The sequence below is a fragment of the Psammomys obesus genome, unplaced genomic scaffold, assembly GCF_907164565.1.
Source record: "Psammomys obesus unplaced genomic scaffold, mPsaObe1.curated_primary_1811, whole genome shotgun sequence".
Classification (NCBI taxonomy): Eukaryota; Metazoa; Chordata; class Mammalia; order Rodentia; family Muridae; genus Psammomys; species Psammomys obesus.
The window spans coordinates 22,779,886-22,803,735 of record NW_026596069.1 but is presented as its reverse complement, the minus strand read 5'-3'; the positions used below and the strand labels follow the sequence as shown (position 1 = coordinate 22,803,735).

The 23,850-nt window shown below is 47.1% G+C and overlaps 1 protein-coding gene across 1 annotated transcript in view; it reads left to right on the top strand.

Annotated features, from left to right (window-relative positions):
* Lama3 (laminin subunit alpha 3) overlaps positions 1-23,850 on the top strand; it is a 207,385-nt gene that overhangs the window by 37,554 nt on the left and 145,981 nt on the right. Inside the window, exons 3-8 of the mRNA XM_055625584.1 lie at positions 11,565-11,682; positions 12,355-12,473; positions 13,485-13,655; positions 15,397-15,488; positions 17,155-17,270; positions 19,130-19,248. Coding sequence (XP_055481559.1) covers positions 11,565-11,682; positions 12,355-12,473; positions 13,485-13,655; positions 15,397-15,488; positions 17,155-17,270; positions 19,130-19,248 — 735 coding nt within the window. The remainder of the gene's footprint in view (positions 1-11,564; positions 11,683-12,354; positions 12,474-13,484; positions 13,656-15,396; positions 15,489-17,154; positions 17,271-19,129; positions 19,249-23,850) is intronic.

The following is a 23,850-nucleotide window of genomic DNA, read 5'->3' as shown; positions in this document are numbered from 1 at the left end:
CGGGCTTGTGTTTACATAGGTAAGGACTTACCTTCAGCATCCTGACCTGTCTGTCCACACACACACACACACACACACACCCCAGGAGCATACCAGGACACAGCCACACTGCACAGCAGCCACAGGCTGTCAGTAGTGGCCACGGCTCCCACCCTCTCTCCCCTGAGCCTCGTCAGAAATCAAGGGAATGTTTCGCTCTATCTCCCCAGCTCCTTTGTTTCTGAATCTATGCATAACTATACAGGAAAGGACGGACCCTTCAAAAATGCCCTCCCCGAGAACTGTTTCCTTATAGACACAGCACCGACGCACCGGGAGATAAAGCGGCCCCCACGGTCCAGTTTCTTCACAGGTCACGGAGTCTGGTCCAGCTCCCACAGTCTCAGCTCGTGGGACACGCTGCCCATAACACACGGAATGCTGTCCAGTGCATTGCTTTTGATGTATGGAAATGTGCTGTTGCCTCTGGTTTGATGTTGTGTGGGCATACACCTCACCTCATTGAAACCACATCCATGTTGATCCGTATGACTCCAGGCTGGCGTTTGTATGGCCATCTGTGAGATTGTGTTTCCATATTTCCATGTTCTGTTATCAAATACTAACACTGGCACGGCAGAAAACATGATCAGGTATAAATGGTGCATGCCAAAAGTCATAGCAAACCTTTAGAATTAGTGCTGTATTTTTGTAAGAAAATGTCTATTGAATAAGGATTATCCCCTATGCCCCCAAAACACAGGGAACTCCGCGGCAGTTATGGAAACTTTTATATATTATATTTGCAAGCTGGATGGAATAAACCAGCACTGAGTTTTTAGGGGAAAATCCTTTCTTGCCTATGTAGGATTTGGGGTGAAGGGAACAGAGGCGGCACCCAGAAGTGTGAAGAGGCTTAGTTGGGGAAGACAGGAAAATGAGAGGATAGGTAGGGGTCTGGGTTTGGCCCAAGGAAAGCAAGTGGGGCAAGCCCTAGTGTGAACGGAGGTCTGGAGAGATGAAATTTTGGGGTTCAATAGCCCACAGTAGGCCCAGGCTCTTTCGTAGAATCCTTAGCTGCTCACCAATGCTTACCCATCCTCAGAGGCAGACCTCCTTCCCTGCATGGCTAGGCTGGATTGGGTTTTCTCTACGCTGCTGGCTAGATGGACGGTGCCTTTCCCTACGGGGACCCCTCTCAGCCAGTGTGCAGGGAGATTCAAAGCTGCTCCCACTCCCACCGGGATGCCTGGAGACAATTATCCCAAGGCGGCTGGCTCTGGCTCCCCATTCCTCCCACACCCCATGTGGTGGGTCTGTCTGGCCACCCTGCCCACCTCTTTGGCTCCTTTCTACTTTACGTCCCCTCTCTGGCTGGCTCTAGTTCCCCACTTCTCCCACATCCTGTATGATAGCTCTGTCTGGTACACCCTGCCCACCTCTTTGGTCCCTTTCTACTTTACATCCCCTCTCTGGTATGCCCTTATTCCTGGCCCTCATGCCTAAATATAAAATCTCACAGCTGGATTCCAGGTGACTAAACTCAACTTCTGGCCAAGGCTCAGCTGGGCACAGACCCGCTTCTCCTGGTATCCATCAGGTGTGGAGGGTTCGAAGCTCACATTTTGCATCTTCCTGCCTCCCATTTTGCCATGACCCTTCCTACCCCAGAGCTTCCTCACAGCTTTTCCACACATCGTCCTGCTGTGAGGAATGCCAGCTGGGGGTCTTCACAAAACCCAGGACAGCCGGGTGGAGGCACCTGGGACACAGGTGAGTTCTACTGTTCAGCAGTCCCCTGGGATGCCCTTCTTATTGCAGCAGAAGTGTCTTGTTTTTATGACAAATAAGCTTGATCTTTAAGCTCTGGCTGCCTACCAGCGTTGCCCTCATCCAGATAAAACACAGTCTGTGTCCTGGCTTAGAGCTCAAGGTGCCAAGCGCCCCTGTTGCAATTCCTGAGGCGCAGGACAACCCGGCCCACACCCTGCATCCTCCAGGCAAACATTTATGTAAGTGCTTTTTCGAAGGACTTTGTTTTTGTTCTCGCACAGAACTTGCCAAAGCATGTCACTGAATCAGAGAGCAAGGACGAGTCGAGACCTTGGCAGACATCTTGGGGGCCACGGTTGGGCTTCAGCTGTGGTCATTCTGAGCCTAGGGGAGAACGAGGTTCTGAGGGGGCTCTCCACAGGTGTCATATAGGGAAGAGAACCCTGAAAAGAGGTAAAAATGAACACCTGGTGCAGATTGACATCATCAACCTGGATCAGACTTCAGAGATCTAATAACAGGTGGTTTATGCCTAGTGTATTTAAGCCCGACATAATTTGGAAAGACAGGTTTTTGGTGTGATATAATTTCCATTGCACAAGGAAGTGTATACATTGAAACTCAACTCAGGGCATCCTTTCTTCCAAGAAGATGGGTTCTGGGAGATACGCTACCTGTACTATCTTAAGGGCCCAAGTGCCTGGCCTGGTCTTGGTCATACAGAGACCATAGAGGTCATCTGGGCTTTTAGCAACCTCTGGTCCTGGTTGCGGGAGCTTGGTATGGCCTAGCCCAATGGATGACACATATCACAAGGCTATTATCACATAGCCTTAGCATTATCACATATGACATAAATCACACCCAATTCCCTGTATTCTGGATGGAAGAACAGGCTTTTCATTGGAAAGACAATCTTGGGTGGTTAACATTTCTGGTTTCTCTGGAGACCTGTGGGCACAGGACCTCCCTGCTATGGTCCCAACAAGGGACAAGTGAGCTGTCAAGCAGACACTGGGCACTGTGTCTGTGGAGTTTATGTGAGAAGTTGTCTGGAGGGAGAAATGGCTGACAGTGGTGCACACCGGAAGTGATGTGAGGGATGGGAAGAGAGAAGGGGTTGAGGTGGTTCATGGCCATGTGAAGCTACATGGCTGTAGGAGGCATAGAGGGGTGGGGGAGGGGAAGAAAGGGAGCGTGGATAGAAGGAGACAGTTTTTCTCTCTTTTGAAATGATAAGACACATTTAAAAGCTAATGCTATGAACCCAGTAGGAAGGAGAGAGAGAAAGAGAGAGAGAGAGAGAGAGAGAGAGAGAGAGAGAGAGAGAGAGAGATTTGGAGCATAAGGCATGGGATGAGATTTTGACAGGCAGTTTCTTCATCCCTCCCCTGGTCCAGAGGGAAGCAAAGCAGCTATGCAGATGCTACTGTGTTAAGATTTGTGTTAAGTAAGGGAAGGCATGTGTGTGCGTGTGTGCGTGTGTGTGTGTGTGTGTGTGTGTGTGTGTGTTTGTATGTGTGTGGTTATGATGTTTCTGGTATAAGACAAAAAAGTAGCTTTCAAGAGTGGAAGAAGCAGAGATGGGATGCTGCAAAACAAAGAATGAGGGTCAGGACCCAGGAAGCTGCAGTCAGAACCATCTTCAAGGTCACTGCCGAGGCTGCATGCTGCTCGCTGCCACTTGTCCTGACCACTTAGTTAGCCCTAGGTCTGGGGACTGGGCTCAGTAGGCCCCTGCTAGGATCAGACATTGTCTCCAGAAGCCACTCGGAGATGCTCTCTGCCCTGCTTCTGGAAAGGATCTCTGGATCTTTTAGTGCCTCTGACCTTTTGTGTTCCTTGCTCTAGATGCAAAGGCTTGGAAGGAGACACCAGCGCAGCGAGCCCAGGGCCCAGCTGCCTTCCCTGTAGGGAGCTTGGAAAACTGGCACCTGAAGCATTTAAAGTATGAGTCACATTCTGTTCACAGAAACATTCAGGTGGTAGGAAGGGCATTCAGATTCCCAAAAGTCAAACAGAGGAAAGGCAAATGCTGAAATATGGCCCCTCTCTAGCTGGACTGGGCAGCCTTGGCGGAGCCCACACACCCAGAGGACAGCCTCCTAATCCCAGAACTTGGCTGCCATCTTTCTCAGAGACCAGGTGAATGCTGGTATATGGCATGTCATTGTGACAAGCAATAAGGCATCTTGTGACAAACGTATAATCCTAGCATTGAGAGTCAAGAGAGTTAGGAGTTCAAGGCCAGCCCAGGCTAAATGAGAACCTGGCCTCCAAACTAAATCAACTAAATCACCTTCAATTTTCCAACCCAACTCCCTCACTCTAGAAGCTTTAGCACTCAGCAGTAAAGGCAGCAAAGGTCAGAGGACGTTCTAAGAATATTTCATCTGTAGCTAGCTGGTTTGACGTCATATGTCATGTGACAGCTGATTCTCAAAATTAATGTGCTGACTAATAAAACTGAGAATGCTGAGCTAGCGTCCGTGGCTACCATCAGACCCTCTAGAATTACATAGCTGTGGTCAAAAAGCTTTGAAGCATCCGAGCTATCTCCAGCCCCTTCATCTCCTTCACATACTGAAGCACTCCAGTATGGGCAGACCTATTGACAGTGACCACAACACCCTTGAGTAATTGGCTCCTTAACCCCTTGTATGATAGGACCAGAAAGGCAGTAGTCAGAGGCGGAAAGTGAAGAAGCAGGGAGATGCCGAGCAAAGAATTCGTTGTCTCAGTTGGACAAGAAGAATAGTTGGTATTTGGGGTGATAGATGTGAGTTAGCCTAATTCAATAGCTCTGCGTCGTAGGCTGGGGGTGTGTCTCGGTGCAGTGCCTGTGTGCAGTCCTGTCTTTACGCCCCAGCACCACAGAAATACAGCTCTAGTACTGCCGCCACTACTGCTCCAAGTCCTGCATATGTTTATCATGACATCGTTTGTACCCTATTACTCATTAAATATGTTACGTCCAATAAAGAATAAAATTAGCCAATTAGAGGAGGACTTGGAGCGTTAACTGGTAGCAGTTGAAGTCCAGTCCGTTCTCGTCGCCTTGGGTAAACCTGATCATGTGATTTTCCTTTGTCATGGTTCGGCAGGTATATCCTTGAGCTGCTCAGTTCGGCAAGTAAGTCAAACGTTGTTCTGATTTTCTTGTAAATTAGCAAAACAGATGGAAAGCACAAAAAAAAAAAAAAAAAAGGAGCTTTATAAGGGGAGTCAGGCTCCAGACACAAGCCTTCCCTGATGGCTGAAAGCGGCCAGAGGGTAGGAAGACACACAAGACTTACTGTAGGCTGGAGCCCAGAGATCCTGGATTAGTGGAGTAGGTTCATTTGGCTGCTGTGATAGAAAAACACCACCTAAAGCAACTCAAGGAAAGGTTTATTTTGAGTTATGTTTCCAGAGGAGAGTCCACTTCAGGAGGCTGAGGAGGAAGCTGAGAGATCACATCTCTAATATTTTTGTTTGTTTTTCGAGACAGGGTTTCTCTGTGTAGCCCTGGCTGTCCTGGATTCACTTTGTAGACAAGGCTAGCTTCTAACTCACAGAGATTCCACCTGTCTCTGTCTTCCAGAGTGCTGGGATTACACCTGGTGAGATCACATTTCTAATAAGACACAGAAAGCAAGAGCAAACTGGAAGCTCAGCAAAACTATCAAAGCTCTCCTCCAGTGGGGAGCTGTCTCCAGTGGGGCTGCTTCTGACAAAGGTTCCACAACCTTAACAAATAACAGCACCAACAGGAAACCAAGTGTTTAAACAAACGAGCCTCTGTGTGTTTGTGTGCGTGTGTGTGTGTAGTGGTGGCATTTCTCATTCAAACCACTAAACCGGGTTTTCTGGAGCTCCAACCAATTCCTAATCACTATGAAAGCAAATGTTGGTTGAGGCTAAAATGTTCTCCAATAGCAGTCTGGGCTCAAGTGTACACTTTAAACCCATTAGAGAATAATGACTAAATTCATGAAGTCTGGAAATTGTGTTCTAAGTCGTCAGTTAATCCCTTGTGTTAAAATTTTGTCAGTATAAAATGTTCTTTTTCTGTGTGTGTGTGTGTGTGTGTGTGTGTGTGTGTGTGTGTGTGCATTACTTAAGGAGGACAGAGGGCAATGTTGCATGTCCTCCACGATTGTTTGTTCTCTACTTCATCTTTTGAGGCAGGCTCTCTCCAGGAACCCCAAGCTTCCTGATTGGCTAGTCTGGCCAGCCAGAGAGCTCTGTGGATCCTTGTTTTTCTTCCCTTCGTGGCCATGCCTGGCTCTTACATGAGTACTGAAGATATAAAGTTTGCTCTCCCTGCTCCCTGAGCTCACCGACTGGCAACTGATCCTGTGTCTCTGCCCGCCGCCCACGCCAGCTCTAGGGTTACTGATGTGCACTAACGCACATGGCTCCTCCATGGGTGCTCACGGTCTGCGTTTAGGTTCTCATGCTGGTGCGGGAGGCATTTCGCTGTCTGAGCTAGCTCCACAGCTCCCCAGTATGAACTTCCCGCAGGACTTCCATTTTCTTGTTGATTATTTTCTTCTAAGTTATTGGTGCCCCAAGGCTTTCTAGTTGCTCTACTGAGACCTGGTCTGTCTCCACAGCTGGTCTGAAACTCTCCATAGACTAGGCTAGTCTCAGATCTTCACTGCTCCGCCTGCCTTTGCCTGCAGAGTGATGGGTTTGCAGGCACGTGCCAGTATGCCCAGTGACCCACATCTTTATCTTTATCTTTATTGTGTGTGTGTGCTGGTAGTGGGTCTTGAACTCAGGGTCTCACGCTGGACAGGCAAGCACTCTACCGTTGGGCTGCAGCCCCACCTGAATGCCCTGTGGTTGCCTTTGTTACTGGGATAGAACTTTACTCAGAGCAAGTGAAGGACGCTGTTCTCGCCTCTGCAGTGCACAGTATGAGTGTGTGGCATGGGAGACCAAGCCCCCACATTTAGACTAAGTTTTGGCTTAGTAGGATTTTATTTGCTAGGCTTGTGTGTATGTTTTCAGAAATTCAAACTGACACATAAAACACACACATTTATAGAGTTAAATGTATTCATACATATATACGTGCACATACTATGTCATGTTCAAATTGGGATATAGAAATTTACTCCTCAAACATTATTTCTTCTGGCAAACATCCCAGCTCGGTTATCTTTGTCTATGGTCGCTCTAGTGTGGGCTAGTCTGCTAGACTTACTTATTCCAACTATAGGTCAGTGCCTGTTGCATCATATTCCAACCCGGATGTTATAGAATCTTAACTCTTCTCTCCTTCTAGTTTCTGCACTAATCTTGTTCTCCTGCTAATCCAAATCTTTCTTGCGTAGAAACAGTGCAGGGAACCTTGGTGTGGGTTTTCTAATCTGGGGGTGGGAGGGCGTTGGCATGTGGGATGAAGGGTAGAGACTGGTGAGAGAAAGGCGTGGTGACTTGTCCTCATTAGCAGTGCAGTGGGGTCCTCTCAGGAAGAGGTGCTAGGGTCCGGGCTCACTTGGCACTTTCCGGATCCTGTCTTGAGGGTTTCTGGAGTTATCTGCCCTATGTGCTTCTCAGGGGGCTGTTTCTCCTGGGAGCCAGTAAGAAGTTGAGAGGGCTTCCTTAGAACTGGACCAATCACACCCTTCTAATGAGAGGTCAGGGACTGGGCTTTCCAGTGCACAATTCGGGATAGCAGCTGCAGAGGTGCTCCGACAGAGCCAGTGACAGGCGCTCTGAGCACCAGGATTAAAGGGTCTGATCACGGGCCTCTGGAGTTCTATTTTCATCACTGGCTCTGACTGTATTTTGAGGATGGCGCTCTTTGTAAGAGTCTTTCAAACCAGGCCACCACAATGAAGCAGCTCATTCTATGTGCTTAAACAACCCAAGTTGTTTAAGTGACCGGAAGTAGGACAAGGGAAGCCACACCCATGGACTGATCACCTGCCTCATGACCGGTGCTTCTCCTGTGCCAAATCATGAGCAAACAACCAAACTAAGACTGTGAAATATTCTGTGATAGGCTCTGTGATAGACTAGCCAGCCTGTAGGGTAGACAGCAGAACATTCCAGAACATATGAAATGTCACTGTTGAAAAGGACGAAAGTGTGGCGGCAGCAGGTGGGGGCTTTTTTAGGCATGTAGATGAAAGGATGCAGACCTATTCTAAATGTAATCTCTGACCTCATCCTGGAAAGGAAAACAAATGTAGTAGGCATTATTAGGATAATGAGGGGAATTTGAACAGGGACAACATATTAAATAGATTTTTATGATTATACATTTTTTTCTCATTGTCCTGGTTATTTTTAATTGCCAGTTTAATGCAGCCCGAGTCATCTGAGAACCTGCTAATTCAGATTGGCATTTGTAGGGTGTTGGCTGTACTGCTGATTGAGCTGGAGGTCCAGCTCATTTATGTAGCACCATTTCCCTGGGCAAGGTAGTCGTGGCCTATATAAGAAAGCTGGCAAGGTGTGGGCCTGTGGGTGAGCAAGCCAGCAAACCGTTCCTCCATGGGGTTTCTGCTTCAGGCTCCGAGTGACTTTTGCCTCAACTTTCCTCAACGACAGTCTGTGACCTGGAAATGTAGGCCAAATAAATCTTTTCCTCCCCAGTTTGCTTGGAATGTTTTATCACTGCAAAAGAAAGGAAGCTAGAATGGTCCTGAGAATGCAAAGTTTATAGAAATGCCTAAGTTTTAGGGAGATATTTAGCAGCAAGAGTCATGATACCTGTTACTTCCAAAGAAACAAAACTGTGTGTGTGTGTGTGTGTGAGTGTGTGACACACACAGAGAGAGAGAAATATGAACAGCTTAGATTCACAATCTAAGTGAATGATGGATGGTAGCCATTACACCTTTTTTTTTTTTTTTTTTTTTTTTTTGAGATTGTCTGTAGATTTACAGACTATTCAGAGTAAAGCATCAGGAAAAAACATTATTAAAATTCTTCTTTGGAGATCAATATATTTACTCATTAAATCAGAGTAGCCAAGCGCTCCCCACTGGAGGGTCACTCTGTGTGTTTGCCTGGTGGTGTCTGCCCCCTGAACCCAAGAGCAGTGACACCACTTTTGTTTTAATTGGTTAACGCATCCATTCATTCATTTATCCATGTAACACTCGATCCATAGCAAATTGCATTCATTCGCAGCAAATACTCAGCCCAGGAAGGCCCTGACCTGAATACATAACCAGCTGCAGCAAGCTGTGATTTCAGTGGCTTTGAAGGAGACAAGGATCAGACTCTTCTCACTTACCTCACCCACTCACCTTGAAATCTTTTGACGTCTAAAGGCCTTTAAATCTCTTATCTTCTCTATCAGAACATTATTTAAAAGGCTACCACGGATCTCCCTAAGCAGACAGGGCCATGCCAGTTTTAGCTTGTTACAAAAGCATTTGAGAGATTACAAGTCTATAATTTTTAGCTATTTCCCTCCCATTCCTTATCTTTGCTCCTCAAATATTTACTTACAAATGCCCTTTGCTTTAACTCCCCTGCTTCTCTCTGCCTGCTGCTTTCTCATTTCTGTCAGCGGGTCTCAGGGCTCACTGTGTGCTCTGAAGTCCAGAAGGCGCCAGTTAGAAGCTGATGCTATACTTCTCAGTGATCAGGCAGGAGAAAGCAGCCCCTGCCTGCTGGCTCACCATGCCAGAGCCGGGCCGTGAGCACCCAGAGACCACTCACTACATTTGAGTGTGTTTGTCCAAGGAGACTGGCTGTGGAGCTGGAGCGCTGTGCGAGGACAGACAGCAGGTTTTCGTGGTGGTGGTGGCAGTGGCTCCGTCAGACCAGTGGAAGGAGGAGTGAGAGCACCCTGCCGGCGGCCACAGCACATGCATGTGTATATCTATCAAGGAACCTCAGAAATGGGTCCCCAAGTGAAAAGGGGGGGGCACTTTTTAAAGTGGAACGTCCTGTGTGTTTGTTGCTGAACAATTGTGGATAGACTCAGTGTGTTCATTAAATTAGGCCCAGCTCGTAGCTTCACATGAAGCCAATGCGCACTCTTTCTGCTTACTGAGATCCTCTCCTCCTTCCCACCTGCACCACCTTTCTCCCTTCCTTCCACAGCGTGTCTCATGTAGCCCAGGCTGGCTTCAAACTTGGAATACAGCCAAGGATTAGCTTGAACTTCCCAGTCCCCTCTTCTCCCCCTCCCCCGCCCCCGGTTTATATGGCACTGGGATTTGAGGCGCTGGCTTCCTACACCTGGGTGCTCTCCTAGCTCTGATGAGGTTTTCAGTAACTTCGGGGTTACAGAAGAATGGCGTCACGCTGGAGCCACATGAAGCTAAGCTCGGGAGGCAGCGGTCACTAATTATAATGTATTGACTATTTTGTAGGAGCTACCACTGTGAGAGTTGGTAGGAGAGAAAGAACAGGCTTAGAAAGATTCTTGTATTCAAAATGCTTCATTCATCCTTTACCTTATCTGAACAGGGTTTTACTTTGGAAGGACTGAAACAGGCGTATAAGCAGCTGGAAGGATCTATAGTTGTTAGTTTTCCAAATAAGAGTTTTAGAGTTTCCCACAAATCCCTTTACTGTGGACTCGCAGCGTGCGTCTTTTGGAAACCTCTATTTCTACCTTTAGCCATTGCTTTCCGGGTGTTCAGACCACCTTGTAATTCCCGCTGTTTCTGTATCAAGCAGGAGTTATCCGCAAGCACAGGAATTACTCATAGTCCAGGTCGGTATTATTTCCAAAACTGAAAAGAACGGGCTTGAAGGGGACAGAACTGGCTGGGACTTAGGGCTTCCAGTGCTGCTGTGACGATCTTTCTCCCCTCAGAGAACTGGCATAGGGGCATCTTACAGTGAAGGCACACACCGCAAGGAAGTGTTGGCTCCCAGAGTCAGGTGAGACCCTGTGGGGTCTCCAAGGCCTTTCGGGAGATCCACAACCTTGGAAGATCTAAGCGGGAGAAGATCTTTTTAAAATATTTCCCCCACACGAAAACTTGTCACTGAAGATTGAATGCAGAGGCAGATACGAAAAGCCATTCATCTTCCATTCAACTTGACAGTTAAAGGGATTTGCAAAAGCAGAGCCCTGCCAATATTAGTGTTTGAGAAAATAACCAAAGAGCTTTTATCTTAGGCTGTCTTGGTGCTGCATTCGGCACTGCTCTGGGAACAGACCCGGTGGGGGTGGTGAAGGAATGAAGAAGATACTGAAAGGCTATGGTTGAGCAGACCAGGCTCTCAGATGAAAAACCACTGTGGGAGGGAGCTCAGCGTGTTTACTATATAGAGCAGAACAGAGAGGCGGGGTTACTGCACACTGCTGAACAGGAAGGTGAGTGACTACAGACAGACGAACAAGGAGGCTGGGCTTATGCTGGACAGCAGACATGGCCAATCTCGGCAGCCTCTGCAGGGGAGCAGCCTTCAAGCCCTCAACACACTGAGGAACAAGGCTCTGGTACCCCCAAGAGAACCTCTGAGCTGTTCTGTGGGTTCTTGCTTCTCAAAGGGCTTGGCACACCATTCTTAGTACTTGCCATCAGGCTTTTGGTTTACAGACATTCAAAGACATTGGTTATGCGACAATGGTGGTGAGCTCATGTGCTTAGAGGAGAGGGGGACATGGTTGGTTTTGGGAGAAGCAAGCTGGGAGAACGGCACCCGGGGAGAGATGCCCGTGCGGGCAGAAGCAGGATCTGCACCTTGGGAATCAGCATCCTAAAGAGATAGTCAGAGCTATGGACAAAGTGACTTTCATCTGGTCCTAGGGTTTGAATCTAGGGCCTTCTGCCTGATAGACGAGTACCCTACCACTGAGCTATACCTCGGTCCAAACTGTGTCTCTCTTGCTTTTTCAGCTCTTCCATGTGGCCTATGTTTTAATCAAATTCGCAAATTCTCCCCGCCCTGATCTTTGGGTCCTGGAAAGATCTGTAGACTTTGGAAGCACCTATTCTCCGTGGCAGTATTTTGCTCGTAAGTAAACTTGTCTTCTGTGCTACGAGGGGCTTTGATTATCTGAAACAGTTTAAGACTATGGATTTAGGTTTTTTTCAAAAGTGTCTCTGTGTGACTCTGTAGGGCTTGCACCTCCTAAGTTATTCTCAAAACAGCCTCGTTTTTCAGTCATGCACGCATGGATTCTAAGGCTCCCACATGCAGAATGCAGGTTGCACCTCCTTTCATAACAGCTCTGCTCCCATTGGTGGGGCTATCTGTAAGTGAGCCGTGACATACGTCCTTCCCCTTTCGTGAGGAGTTAGGAAGAAAGTCCCAGCTTTGTGAATCCTGGGCTGCAACTTACTTATTTTGAACCTGTTGTCTTTGCTGGTGGGGTATTTAAGTGTCTCTGGACCACTTGATGAACCAAGGCAGGCAGCAATTTTACTTACAGGGGAAAGTTGCCTACTTGAGGCGTGAAGAGTTAATAACATATCTTCAAATACAGTTCCTGAAGGGCACTTGAACTGATGTATCTGGGTATTTCTTTTTCATGGGCTAAAAACTTCATCCTAGGCTTTCAGCTACAAGTCCAAAAGAGGTCTTGGTTCTTCTGTTTTCATCTCCCTTAAGGAAACACAGAGGATCTGAAGTGACCTAGGAGAAAGCGATGCATTATTTGATAATGTTCAACTATTTTCTTTCTAGATTCTAGAGGAGATTGTCTAGAACAGTTTGGGCAAGAAGCAAACATGGCCATCACTCGGGACGACCAGGTGCTCTGTGTCACAGAGTATTCCCGGATCGTGCCTCTGGAAAATGGTGAGGTAAGTGGCTTCGGGAGGCTGGCACACCAAAGACTCAAGAATGACTTGGGTTGGGAGTTCTATTTGGGGCCCCGAGTTCTCCCCAGGAAGTTGGGGTTTGGATCAAGGCCCACAGATCTCAGAATTCTTCTTCCGGGGGTGGATTTAGAAGGTGGGTGGGTCACTGGTAACCCTCTCACCTCCTCACACACCATGTCCAGTACGAGTGAGGAGATGGGGCAGGTGGCAGTTAAGTCCACATGGAGGCAGACAGAGGTGGGGCCGGTCAGGGAAGAATTCCATGGCGATGGTGAGGCTGCAGGGATAGAAACAGACTTTCATGTCATCTCTCCTGAGGGGTGTGGGATCTTACCCAGAGCCCTCCGGCTGGTGAGCAGCTCATGTTCGAAACCATCAAGGCTTGGACTTCATTAGCCGAGGCATGAGAAGCCAAGCCGCTGTTCTGGTTCACAGTTTCAACATCTTTTAGATCAGTGGTTTTCAGCCTCTACCAAAACTTTCACAGGGGGTCACATCAGATATCCTGCATATTGGATATTTAGGTTACAATTATAACAGTAGCAAAATTACAGTTATGAAGTAGCAACGAAAATAATTTCATGGTTGAGGTCACCATAACATGAGGAACTGTACCAAAGGGTCGCAGCATTAGGAAGGTTGAGAACCGCTGCCCCAAGGATCATTTCAGCTTTGTTTTCTTGATGCAGCTTGACAGAATCACCACCATGTTTGTAAGCATGACAATAGCTCTCCAACCTTCACAGTGTTTCCCCTCCAAGGCCACCTGGTAGGACAGACATTTAAGAATGAAACATCCTCACAGAGATCAGGTTTAAATGCAGAACCAAAAACTAGCAACTAGATACTAGAGCGCATCAGCACATCCGTCCAGAGCTCCTTTGAGAAGCAGGTGCTTTGGGGGTTTGTAGTACCTTCCGTGTCTTGTTGCTACATTTTGAGCAAAGGCCTTTCATCCGGTGTGTCCTTTTATTGTTCTTTGTTTGCTTTTAGGTTGTTGTATCCTTGATAAATGGTCGCCCAGGTGCAAAAAATTTCACTTTCTCTGATACCCTGAGGGAGTTTACTAAGGCAACAAACATCCGCTTGCGGTTTCTGCGAACCAACACCCTCCTTGGGCATCTTATCTCCAAGGCAGAGCGAGACCCCACTGTCACCCGTCGGGTGAGTGGCACCTCAGAAGCACCTAACGGGCTGCCTTGCTTTTGTTGCTTGTTTTGTTTGTCAAATAAGGTAAATTCTCCCAAGTACCTTTCCCTACTTAGGCAGAGGGGTGGTTCCTGTCTAAAATAGATATACTTATTTGAAGAAAAATCAACTAGGCCTGGTGGTGTAGGCCTGTCATCCCAGCGACTGGGGAAGCTGATGCAGGAGAGTTACAAATGCAAGGCCTGGTTGGACAGCCTGAGCAACTTAGCTGTCCGTCTAGCTCAGTGGTAGAACCCTGGTAGTCCCGAAGAAAAGAAAAATTGTTATATCCCCAAAATGATTATAATCAGTCTGGTATCGGTGTGGTGGGTTCTCTCTTGTGGTAATCAACAGCCCCTAAATGGCAGAGGCTTTTGCGTCAGAAGCTGAGATCATCCCCACGCAATCACTCAGGGCAGCTGGCTCCTTGCTTCTTGCACTGTCTTAGAGTCCTACTTTGGATTCCCCGAATCAGTGCAGCAGATGGAAGAAAGCCCACATGTCCCAAACTATAGAAGTTGCTTGCACCAAGAAGAGCTGGTCCTAGTGTAGCCCCTCCTAGGAAAAAGAGGGTGAGAAACGTGATCTAGTGGAGGAGAACACGGGTGGTGAGCACTGACACTCTGTCCTCGGCCTTGGAGCATCCTAACCTATCAGTTAGGATAGTGCCCTGGCCTCTAGGGATGCAGAGAGCCCCTGGAAGAGGCTCCATCTCCTGCAGGGCCACCTGATGGCCCCACCCAACAGGAAGCTAGAGGACCAGAAAGCCTATGGCTGCTGCTGATAGGGGTCAGCCCATGGGCAAAGTCCCCCGAGAGGGCTGCCCGGAAGATGCCCACTGTCCCTTCTAGAGTGGCATTTTATGGAGTTGAGAGCAGAGAGGTTGGAGGTGGGCAGCCTGGGAGGGATTTGTTACAGGTTTGAGCCTTTTCTAGAAAGGTCTGGCTTGCAGGTGGCTCGTCTGCATTTCCCACGCTCTGTTTTTGAACCTCCGGGTAGAGGGGGACTGTGTTGGGTGCAAAGATGAGTATTTACAAGGATGAGCTGGCCGTTCTGATAAACTGCACGGCCTCAGCTCACCACTTCGCTGCTCTTCAATCTTCAATTATTGTTGTGGCTGTTGCAAGATGTGTGTGTGTGTGTGTGTGTGTGTGTGTGTGTGTGTGTGTGTGTGTGTGTTTTGGTGTAGGGGCTGAGCCTCTGCTGGGTCTGCAGCTGGCCCTGGCTGGTCTTTCGGAGTTTGAAGTTTTAATGTCAGCCTTTTGAACATGAACAGGTTTCAACAACTGCCAACAGGTGGTGGCTCCTATAGAGGAATCTGATCCATCTTCCTTCCTGTCCCTGGAGGGGCAGTTTGCATATAGTAGGCACTTTTTGGTGTATTCATATGCTCAGTGTGTGAACAATCTTAAAACACTTACATGATCTCATTCCAGGAAGCTATACGTATAAATTTTTCCCCATTTTTCTTCCATGCATTTAAGGCATTTGATGGACAAATTCTGAAGGATTTTTTAAAAATGAAAATTGACCGATGAATGCATTCATTTTGTCAGACAAGTTAGAAGCAAACATGGCTCCCGTTTGTGTTGAGGTCAGCAAGGAGAAATGGCACAACAATGTAGCCTAGTAAAGCCTCAACCTCTGGGTCAGAGGTTAGATGAGAACGTGTATGTTGCAGTTTCTGGAAGCTGACCTTCCGTTTTCTATTGTGCAGTATTATTACAGCATAAAGGACATCAGCATTGGTGGGCGGTGCGTCTGCCACGGCCATGCCGACCGGTGCCACTCGGACAACCCTGAGAAACAGTGAGTACAGCAAAGCTCTCTCCTCTCTCCTTGCGAGGAAAAAGCCTGATGGTGTCAGTGGGTGTTTATACCCTGTTAAAGATCTGTAGGCTGTAGATCTCAACAGGAATGTTTCAGAGTCGAAAGCAAGGTGGTGCGTGTGTATACGTGTGTGAGTGTGTGTGTGTGTGTGTGTGTGTGTGTGAGAGAGAGAGAGAGAGAGAGAGAGAGACAGTGTGTGTGTGTGTGTAAACTTCCCATCTGTCAGTCCTTTTTCTTCCATGGCAGACGTGACTACTCAATCATAGCAACCCAAGACCATGCTGGACAATTACTAATAACTTTTATCCACTGTTTGATTTGGTATATTTTTTATTCTTTAAAACATTGTTTTAATTTTATTTTATGTACAAATGCTTTGCCTTCTTATATGCCTAGTGGCTGAGGAGGCCAGAATTGGGCATTGAATGCCCTAGAACTGGAGTTACAGACAGCTGTGAGCCACCATGTGGATGCTGGGAACTGAACCAGGTCCTCTAGAAGAGCAGGCGGTGCTAAACCATCTCTCCAGCCCCTGACTTATAATTTATTTGATTTGGGGTTTTTACCATATTTGACAGTTCCTACCTCAAGATGGGATTGGTGCCGAAGGTGGAGAGCCACATTAGGGCGTGGCTTGGGGTGAGCATTTCCACCAATGCTGCCACAGAAACTCTCTCACGGGTGCCACTTAAGAGGTGCGGCTTTAGTCAAGTAGCCTTCAGCCTCACTTAAGTTCTGCCGATGCAGAAGAGTTCGGAGATGACAATCCAGTGCTAAACACCTGTGAGATCTCACAGTGATCTCAGTGAGATCTCAGTGATCAGGAAACCGTGCTCTCCTCTGTAAGATGGCCTGCTGGACAATTAGTGATGTTAGCTCTGAGCAGCCTTCCTGGTGGGGTAATTATAGGTGTGAGCCACCATGCCCAGTGTTGGCCAGTTACTGCAGCTTAATGTGGAGGAGAAAAAACTGATGCTTCAGGCTCAAACTTTGGCTTGACATTCGTTCTGTTATCATCACTTGACCTTGATCTTAGTTTCACCCACTGTGCAATGGAGACGATGGGGGAGGGGCTTGACAATGTATGCAAACTGCTTTGTTCTGGTCATGGCTCAGTGAGTGTGCTTCAACACATTTTAGCATATATCACATTTGTGTATGAGAACACATGTTTTGGTTTTTGTTTGGGGGAGTAAACTCACGACCTTGTGTGTCCTAGGCTAGCAGGGACAACTGGTCTGAATAAAAGCCTTGCAGTGATGCTGTCGAGGTAGCTTGGTTGGTAGAGTGTGTATACGACAGGCATGAGCACCACATAAACTCAGGACCCAGCACTTGGGAGATAGAAGTTCAAGGTCTTCCTCAGCTACAGAGTGAGTTCAAGGTCAGTCTGGGATCAGTGAGGGCTAATCTCCAGCAATAACAACAAGAAAACATCTAAATCAAACCAAGCCGAACAACTTTTCAAACTCAGGATGCTAAGGCAGGAGGATTGCCCTGAGCTTGATGCTATCCCACCACCAAACACCACGGTGACCACCAAACATCATTACCAAACACCACCACCATCACCACCACCACCACGCCACCACCGCTAACAACAGCCCTTTTCAGTTAGCAAAGTATCCTTTGCCTTCATATCCAGGTTCCGATGTGAATGTCAGCACCACACCTGTGGGGAGACGTGCAACCGCTGCTGTGCAGGCTACAACCAGAGGCGCTGGCAGCCTGCTGCTCCGAAGCAGCAGAATGAGTGTGAAGGTGGGTGCTGGCGTGGCCGTGACGGGCAGCACTGTGAAGGAGAGGGCGCCTCCTCTCTGCCTGAGGACGGACAGCAAGTGTGCCCTGGGCTCACAAAGAGGACCGGACTGTGTCAGTTTGAGAGGCGAGGTCCTGTTTCCTGTAAGGTATTCCCCCTTTACCTTACACAGTGTTTCGGACCTCCCGTGGATGCTGGGATCAGGGATCGTGGAGACCCTGAGGTGCGCCGTGCGCTCCCCTACCCACACGCTATGGGAAAGTAGGACTTATAGATCCGGCACAGGAAGAGATGAAGGGGAACTAATAACAGAGTTGCTATGACAGCAGATTGTGGTCAGCTGGCCGGCATCGCCGTGCTTGCGCTTGAGAGCTGTTATTAGGTAACACCAGGGTGACAGGAACTGGAGAAGCGCTCATGTTGACCCTGTGAGCCACTCTCATCACCAGCACGAATCCAGGTGACTCTTGGGTGTGAGGCCCCTGAAGAGACAGCCTGCGCCTGTTGCTGCCCTGCCAGCGTGGCACACAGCGTGAGGCACCAATTGTTTATTTCTGTGACTCTCTACTTAATGTCTGCGGGCTGCAGGCAACTCAAGCGTGCCGTCTCCCAGGGTGAGATTGTGACTGCAGCCGCCCTGAGCTCAGAAATGATGAGAGCGATGGCTAAGCCCGGTGCATGGCCGGAGGCTCTGCGAATTAATCACGTGGAAGGTAGGAGCGACCAGAAAACAGAAGACATATGGAAAGCTGCTCACAGGTGTTTGAGAAAGCTAAGGAATCGATGGCTTTTGACAAACAAGGCCCACAACATCTGCGTTAGTTACTTTTTTCATGTTGCTGTGATGCAAAGGCCGACAAAAGCCTCTGAAGGCAGCCTCCCCTCCCGCCCCCCACCTTCACATTGATAACTGGGCTCTGTCTTGTCGGTTGCTGAGAAACATAAACGCTCAGACCATGCTGTGGAGCCACCGTGAACATTTTCATCAGATGGTTTAGCGGCTGTGTTAGGCATGCTTTGACTGGTCAAGGTTAATTTGACATCCTGGTCCTTTCTTCTGGTGTGTTCAGCTATTTCTGACATTGTTCCCCAAGGATCATGAAGTCTTTGGTCTCACTGTTGGTGGCATATGGTGTCATCACAGTAGGAATTCAACTCAATACTGCGACAGTTGGTTGAGCGTCACTCTGCCATGTTCCGTCACAAACAAAACACAGGCAGCACCAGAGGTTGTGCAGTCAACCAAATGTATTGTTACTTATTTATAATTAGACCTCAACCGAATTCCTATTTTTTTTTCCCCATTATACATAGTCCTGAGATTAAAAATTTAGACCATTGGCTGAGAGTGTAGAATTTGGCATCAGACAAAGACAAGCCTTACTTCTGGCCCTCTTGTTTATGAGCTTGTAGCTAAGGATCGGCTTGTAACCTCGCTCCATCTGTTTTGTTTTGTTTTTTTAATTGGTAGCATGGGGATAATGACACCTGCCTGAGAGAGTAGATTCACTACAGCAATGTGTGTGAACCTATTTTATGATAAATAAAGTGCTGGACTATAGTTTTTAGTAATACCAGCAGTGGCAGGAGTCTGAGTACATGACTAGTTGGCATGTTGAGTCATCATTGTTGTAATTGTATATCTTTTTAAAAGGAGAAACCTTTCGTTTATGATCAAACAGGAGGAGCTATAAAGTACTTAATATTATATAATAGTCTTTGTGTAAAGGGATTCCTGTAATTTTGCACGGTGGCCCCAGGGTTTCAGAGCAGACTTTATTATAAGCCATGGAGCAGAGATCCTGTCTGGGAGTTCACTAAATGCTGCATAGTAGTTTGACCAAAGGTGCTTTTTTCCCAGCCTGCAACTGCCATGGCCATGCTGTGGACTGTTACTATGACCCAGATGTGGAGCAGCAGCAGGCAAGCCTGAACTCCGAAGGCGTCTATTCAGGTGGAGGGGTCTGCATCAACTGTCAGGTGAGACTCCGCTTAAAGTCGGTATCAACCTTGGTGTTGGTCTTAACCCCATTTTCACTTAGATTCATGTGGGCAAACCAGTCCCACACTTACATAGAAGGGCGAACTCAAGGAAGGTACAAAATCTGCCCAGCTCACCCAAGGGAGAGTAAGACCTTTCACAAATGGTTTTAAAACAACTAGATGTTTTGTGGAGAACTTAAGCCTTAATCCCTGCTCAGCTATATAAATTTGATTTGATATTAAACGTGGACATGAAGTAAAACTAGAGCTGTAAAGCTTTGGAGAAAAAAAAAATACAGAATCTTCGTGTGATTCAGCAGATGAGGAAATGCTCCTCAGGTCATAGAAAGCTGTAATCATGAAAGATGAAGAAATCAGACCTCATTGAAATTAAAAACTTCTGATCACCAAAGACACCACAGAAAACAAATAGACAGACAGGGAGATACTATTCATGAACTGTGGGTTTATCAAATACTCAGTAACCACAACAAATAAAGAGATCCTAAGCTCTTACACGAAGATGGGAAACCCCCAAATACACGCAATACTAAAACAGCTTCTTACAAATGTAAGTACTTGAAGGACCAACGAGCTGGCAGCCAAGGGCTAAGCTGTAGTGAGAATTTTGGTTTCTTTAAAACACAGAAATGTTATGGGACTAAGTTTTCATTTTAATCCTAGGTGTGGGTCTATGGTAACTATGATTTTCCTCATGCTCTAGTAGGGAAATGGTTTTGCCAGCTGCAGGTAGTTTCTTCGAGTATGTGACATTTGGAATTGTGGGAACTTTTCAGAGGGTATATAAATGCTTGGGCTCTAAGATGTGGGGCTGCTGTCGTTGGCTGGATGTTGGTTGGGTGCTTTTGGTTGCTATTTGTAGCTGCACAAAGAAATGAGAAGAAGAAGAAATTAGATACTCTCACAGTGAAAGTCAATCTTGCCCCAAGGAACTCAATGCTTCTATCAGCAGGAAGTAGTTTAAGGCCTTTGCATGTGCTCGGCCTTTCCTCTCTAACCTTCTTTATCTCCTACCTAGTGTTGGGGGTTGGAAGGGTTGCATAAGGGTGGGGAGGGGTAGTAGACAAGGAGACGGGATCCAGAGTCAGAACACATGGTTCTGTTCTGACCCAATCCTACAACATACAGGAAAGATACTTAAAAAGCAAAATGCACCCTCTCTCCAGAATCCATTGTACAATGAAAGCAAGGAAGGAGTGTCATTTGAAAAGACCACCAGTTCCAAAGGCTGTGAGAAAGAAAGCAAGCACAGAACAACACACCCGTCAGGACACGGTGTGTTTTCCAACTTGACATTATAAACATTTTAATTATAAACATTTAACTTCTGTGAAGACGGACAGGCAGAGTCTATACGTTTTGGTGGAGAACACGTGAGACTAGATAATTAGATAAGTGCGGGTGTGGAGACCCATCTTCTGGGGTATCAGAAATATTGTGAACCTGTAGTTGGGTATGGAGTTGGCACAGGGATTAGTCTGACAGAAACTACCATAGCCTAGGACAGCTCATGGGAACGTTATAATTTGATTATAAATGTTATATCACTCATAATAGAAAAGATGGACATTTTATGAATTGTGTTGGGAAAGCTGGTTCTTCATTTGGGGAAAAAGCAATGGTGTATTTTATGCCATGTACACAGGGGTTGGTGGAGTCTTGACTGATAAAGGATGAGAAGAAGGGTTACAAGGCCAGGCAGCTTGGTGATCCCTTTTAGGTTTGTTGGTAAAGATCACAGTATCCTACAACAAAGTCTGTCCTCCCTCCCCATGCAGTAATTGGGCTGTTTCCCACCATTTCTGTTCAGTACCCATAAGTGGAAAATGATTCATTACCTGCCATCATCTCAGAGCACAGACAGCTAGGTTGTCTCCTGTCTCTAGAGACCTTTGCGTAACATTTCAGTTTGCTATAACAAAATCGCTGAAGCTGCGTAGTTCATAAAGAAGGAACTTACTTTCACACAGTTCTGAGATCTCTGGTGAGGCTCTGTCTTTATATGGTGGAAGGCAGGAGGATAAAAGGGCCAAATTCTGCAAGTCTCCCTTCTGAGGGCCTTAATCCACTCATAAAAGATGAGCCTTTATGACCTAACCACTTCTCAAAGCCATTATCTCTTAATTCTATTACATTGACCATTGTGTATAAGCTGAATTTTGAAGGAGACCCAGCCTGACTGTAGCAGATAGTCATGATGAAGGAGGCAGATTCTTGTCCTTGAAGAGGAAGCAGCTATCAGAGGCAGGAGTTGCCAGTGGTACTGATTCATTTTATTTCTTGAGTTTCCCATGTTAACTATCAGGTTAAGGTGTGAGGTGTTCAAAGTAAGGTGGCCAGTTTCCTGAGATGCGGTGTTTGAGTAGAGGCAACAAGGAGGTAAAGGGATGAGCCAGGCATCCACAGGCTATAGTAAGGAGCAAGGTTCTAGGGTAGCTGAAGGAGAATTGAGTCAGGAGAGGGGACAGATTAATTCCAGAAAGGCACCAACATCCTGTTCGTGTGGAACTTTTGTAAGGAAAAATTCATTCTGGAGCCTTCGGGGACAAGGTGGCTAATGAATGGACAGTCTCCGTTTGCTTGAGGCTCACAGAGATGGAAGATAACGGGGTGGGTACAGTCAGGAAATCGAGTGCAAGGAGCAAGGAATTAGTTTTTACCTAAAGGTCAAACATGCTGCAAAAGCTCTATGTGGAGGAATTCAGACCTCAGGCAATCAAAGAGGGAGCGGCTTCTAGGTGACTCCATAAATGCCTCCCTGGAGCTTGGGGAGATGGCTCAGTCTGTAATGTTTGCTGTGCAAGCATGAGGACTTGGATTTGAACTGTAAAACCCACATGAGAAAGGCAGGTGCTGGCTGGCGAGATGGCAATTCAAGCTGGAGGACCCGAGTTCAATCTCTGGAAAACACATAGTAGAAAAAAGAGACTCAGCTCCTAAAAATTGTCACCTGATTTCCATAATTTCTCTCTCTCTCTCTCTTTCTCTCTCTCTCTCTCTCACTCTCTCTCTCTCTCTCTCTCACACACACACACACACACACACACACACACACTTTTCTCTGGGTTGAGCCAAAGCAGCTGGTAGGTGGGAGACAGGCTTTTTGCATGCAGATGTCATTGCGCTTACTCATCTTGAGGCTCCTGGGTTCTCGTTTGATGCTAAGCCCTGCACAAGCACAGCCTCAGAACGTGAGCTGAGGTAGAGAGCCAGGGCTGCACGCCTCAGAGAACAGGTCTAGCGTCCTGCTCTACTTAGGTTGCTAGTGCGGGTTAGCTGAGGTCCTCTGTGATAAGTCACAGCAGCAAGCAACGGAGGAGAAGGTTGGTTAGCAGGCGATGGGTGGGCTCCAGCTGTTTCTGATTTGCTCACGAGGTTCATGATGTGAATGCTGAGCTGGAGCGGAGGCCAGCATGGTTTTTGACCTCAGTGTTTAAGTCCATTCAGATTTTCAGCCCACAGGAGAAGGGTGGTAAAAACCGAGGGTCTGTGGTTAATAAACCCTACAGGGTAAAGGACACAGGCTGCACCTTTGTTCTCCCACGTTTCTGCGAGGGTTCTGTGGGGATCTCGTCATATTCATGCTTGTTGATTTGCTTTTGCTCGCCTCTTCATTACTGGCGCTGTCCCAAGGCTCTCCCACATTAGAGGGAGACAGAGTTGAGCTTGACCCGTGGCGTGTATTTCTTGGAAACCGGTGATGTGTGCCGGGTAATTGATTTTGTGGTAATTACACGGATTAACCATGAACCAGAAAAGGCCACCCAACTCTAAACTGAGCTCTACGTATGAGCTTCATGCTCACGTGGCCCATTCACACAATTGAAATGTGCCGAGAAAGATTTCATGACAGAAACACAGATAGAATGACTAGAAGCAAAGATCTTTATGTGCTTTCCTTCCCAAATTAATAATATTAATTCTCATGTGCCATCTCATTCCTTGAACTAAATCGTGGGTGTGTGTGGGTATGTGTGTGATTATCCATACATTGGTTCCTCTGAACAAAGCTCAGTGTTATTTTTTTTCTGATTTGAATGCCAAGTTTATTAAAGCAGTTTTTGTTTGTAGCCAGCGTTTGCTACTTTGTAGGCTCTTTTTTTCTTCCACCCTTTCTTCTCCCCTTTCAACCTTCTAACACAAGATATGAGGGGAAAAAGAGGAAAGAGAGAAAAGGGGGTGTCATTGTCGTGAGACTACTTCCTGATGATGAGAGGCGTCCCTTGGGGAAAGTTTGATCTTTGATGTCAGGATGTCTAATTTCTTCTTGTTTCTTCTCTGCACACAACTACTTAACAACCCGCCACCAAAACAGCAACCGACTACCAACCAGCAGCTCGCCTGCTGGGCAGCTATTATTTATGTATCCCCTGAAAAGTTCCCACAATTCCAAAGGTCGCACACTCGCAGAAAAATATCTGCAGCTGGCAAAACCACGCCCCCACCAGAGCATGAGACAAATCATAGTCACCTGTTGTGAAGCAGACCCCACAACTGGGGTTAGGACGGAAACATATTCCCATAGCATTTCTGTGTGTGTGTGTGTGTGTGTGTGTGTGTGTGTGTGTGTGTGTGTGT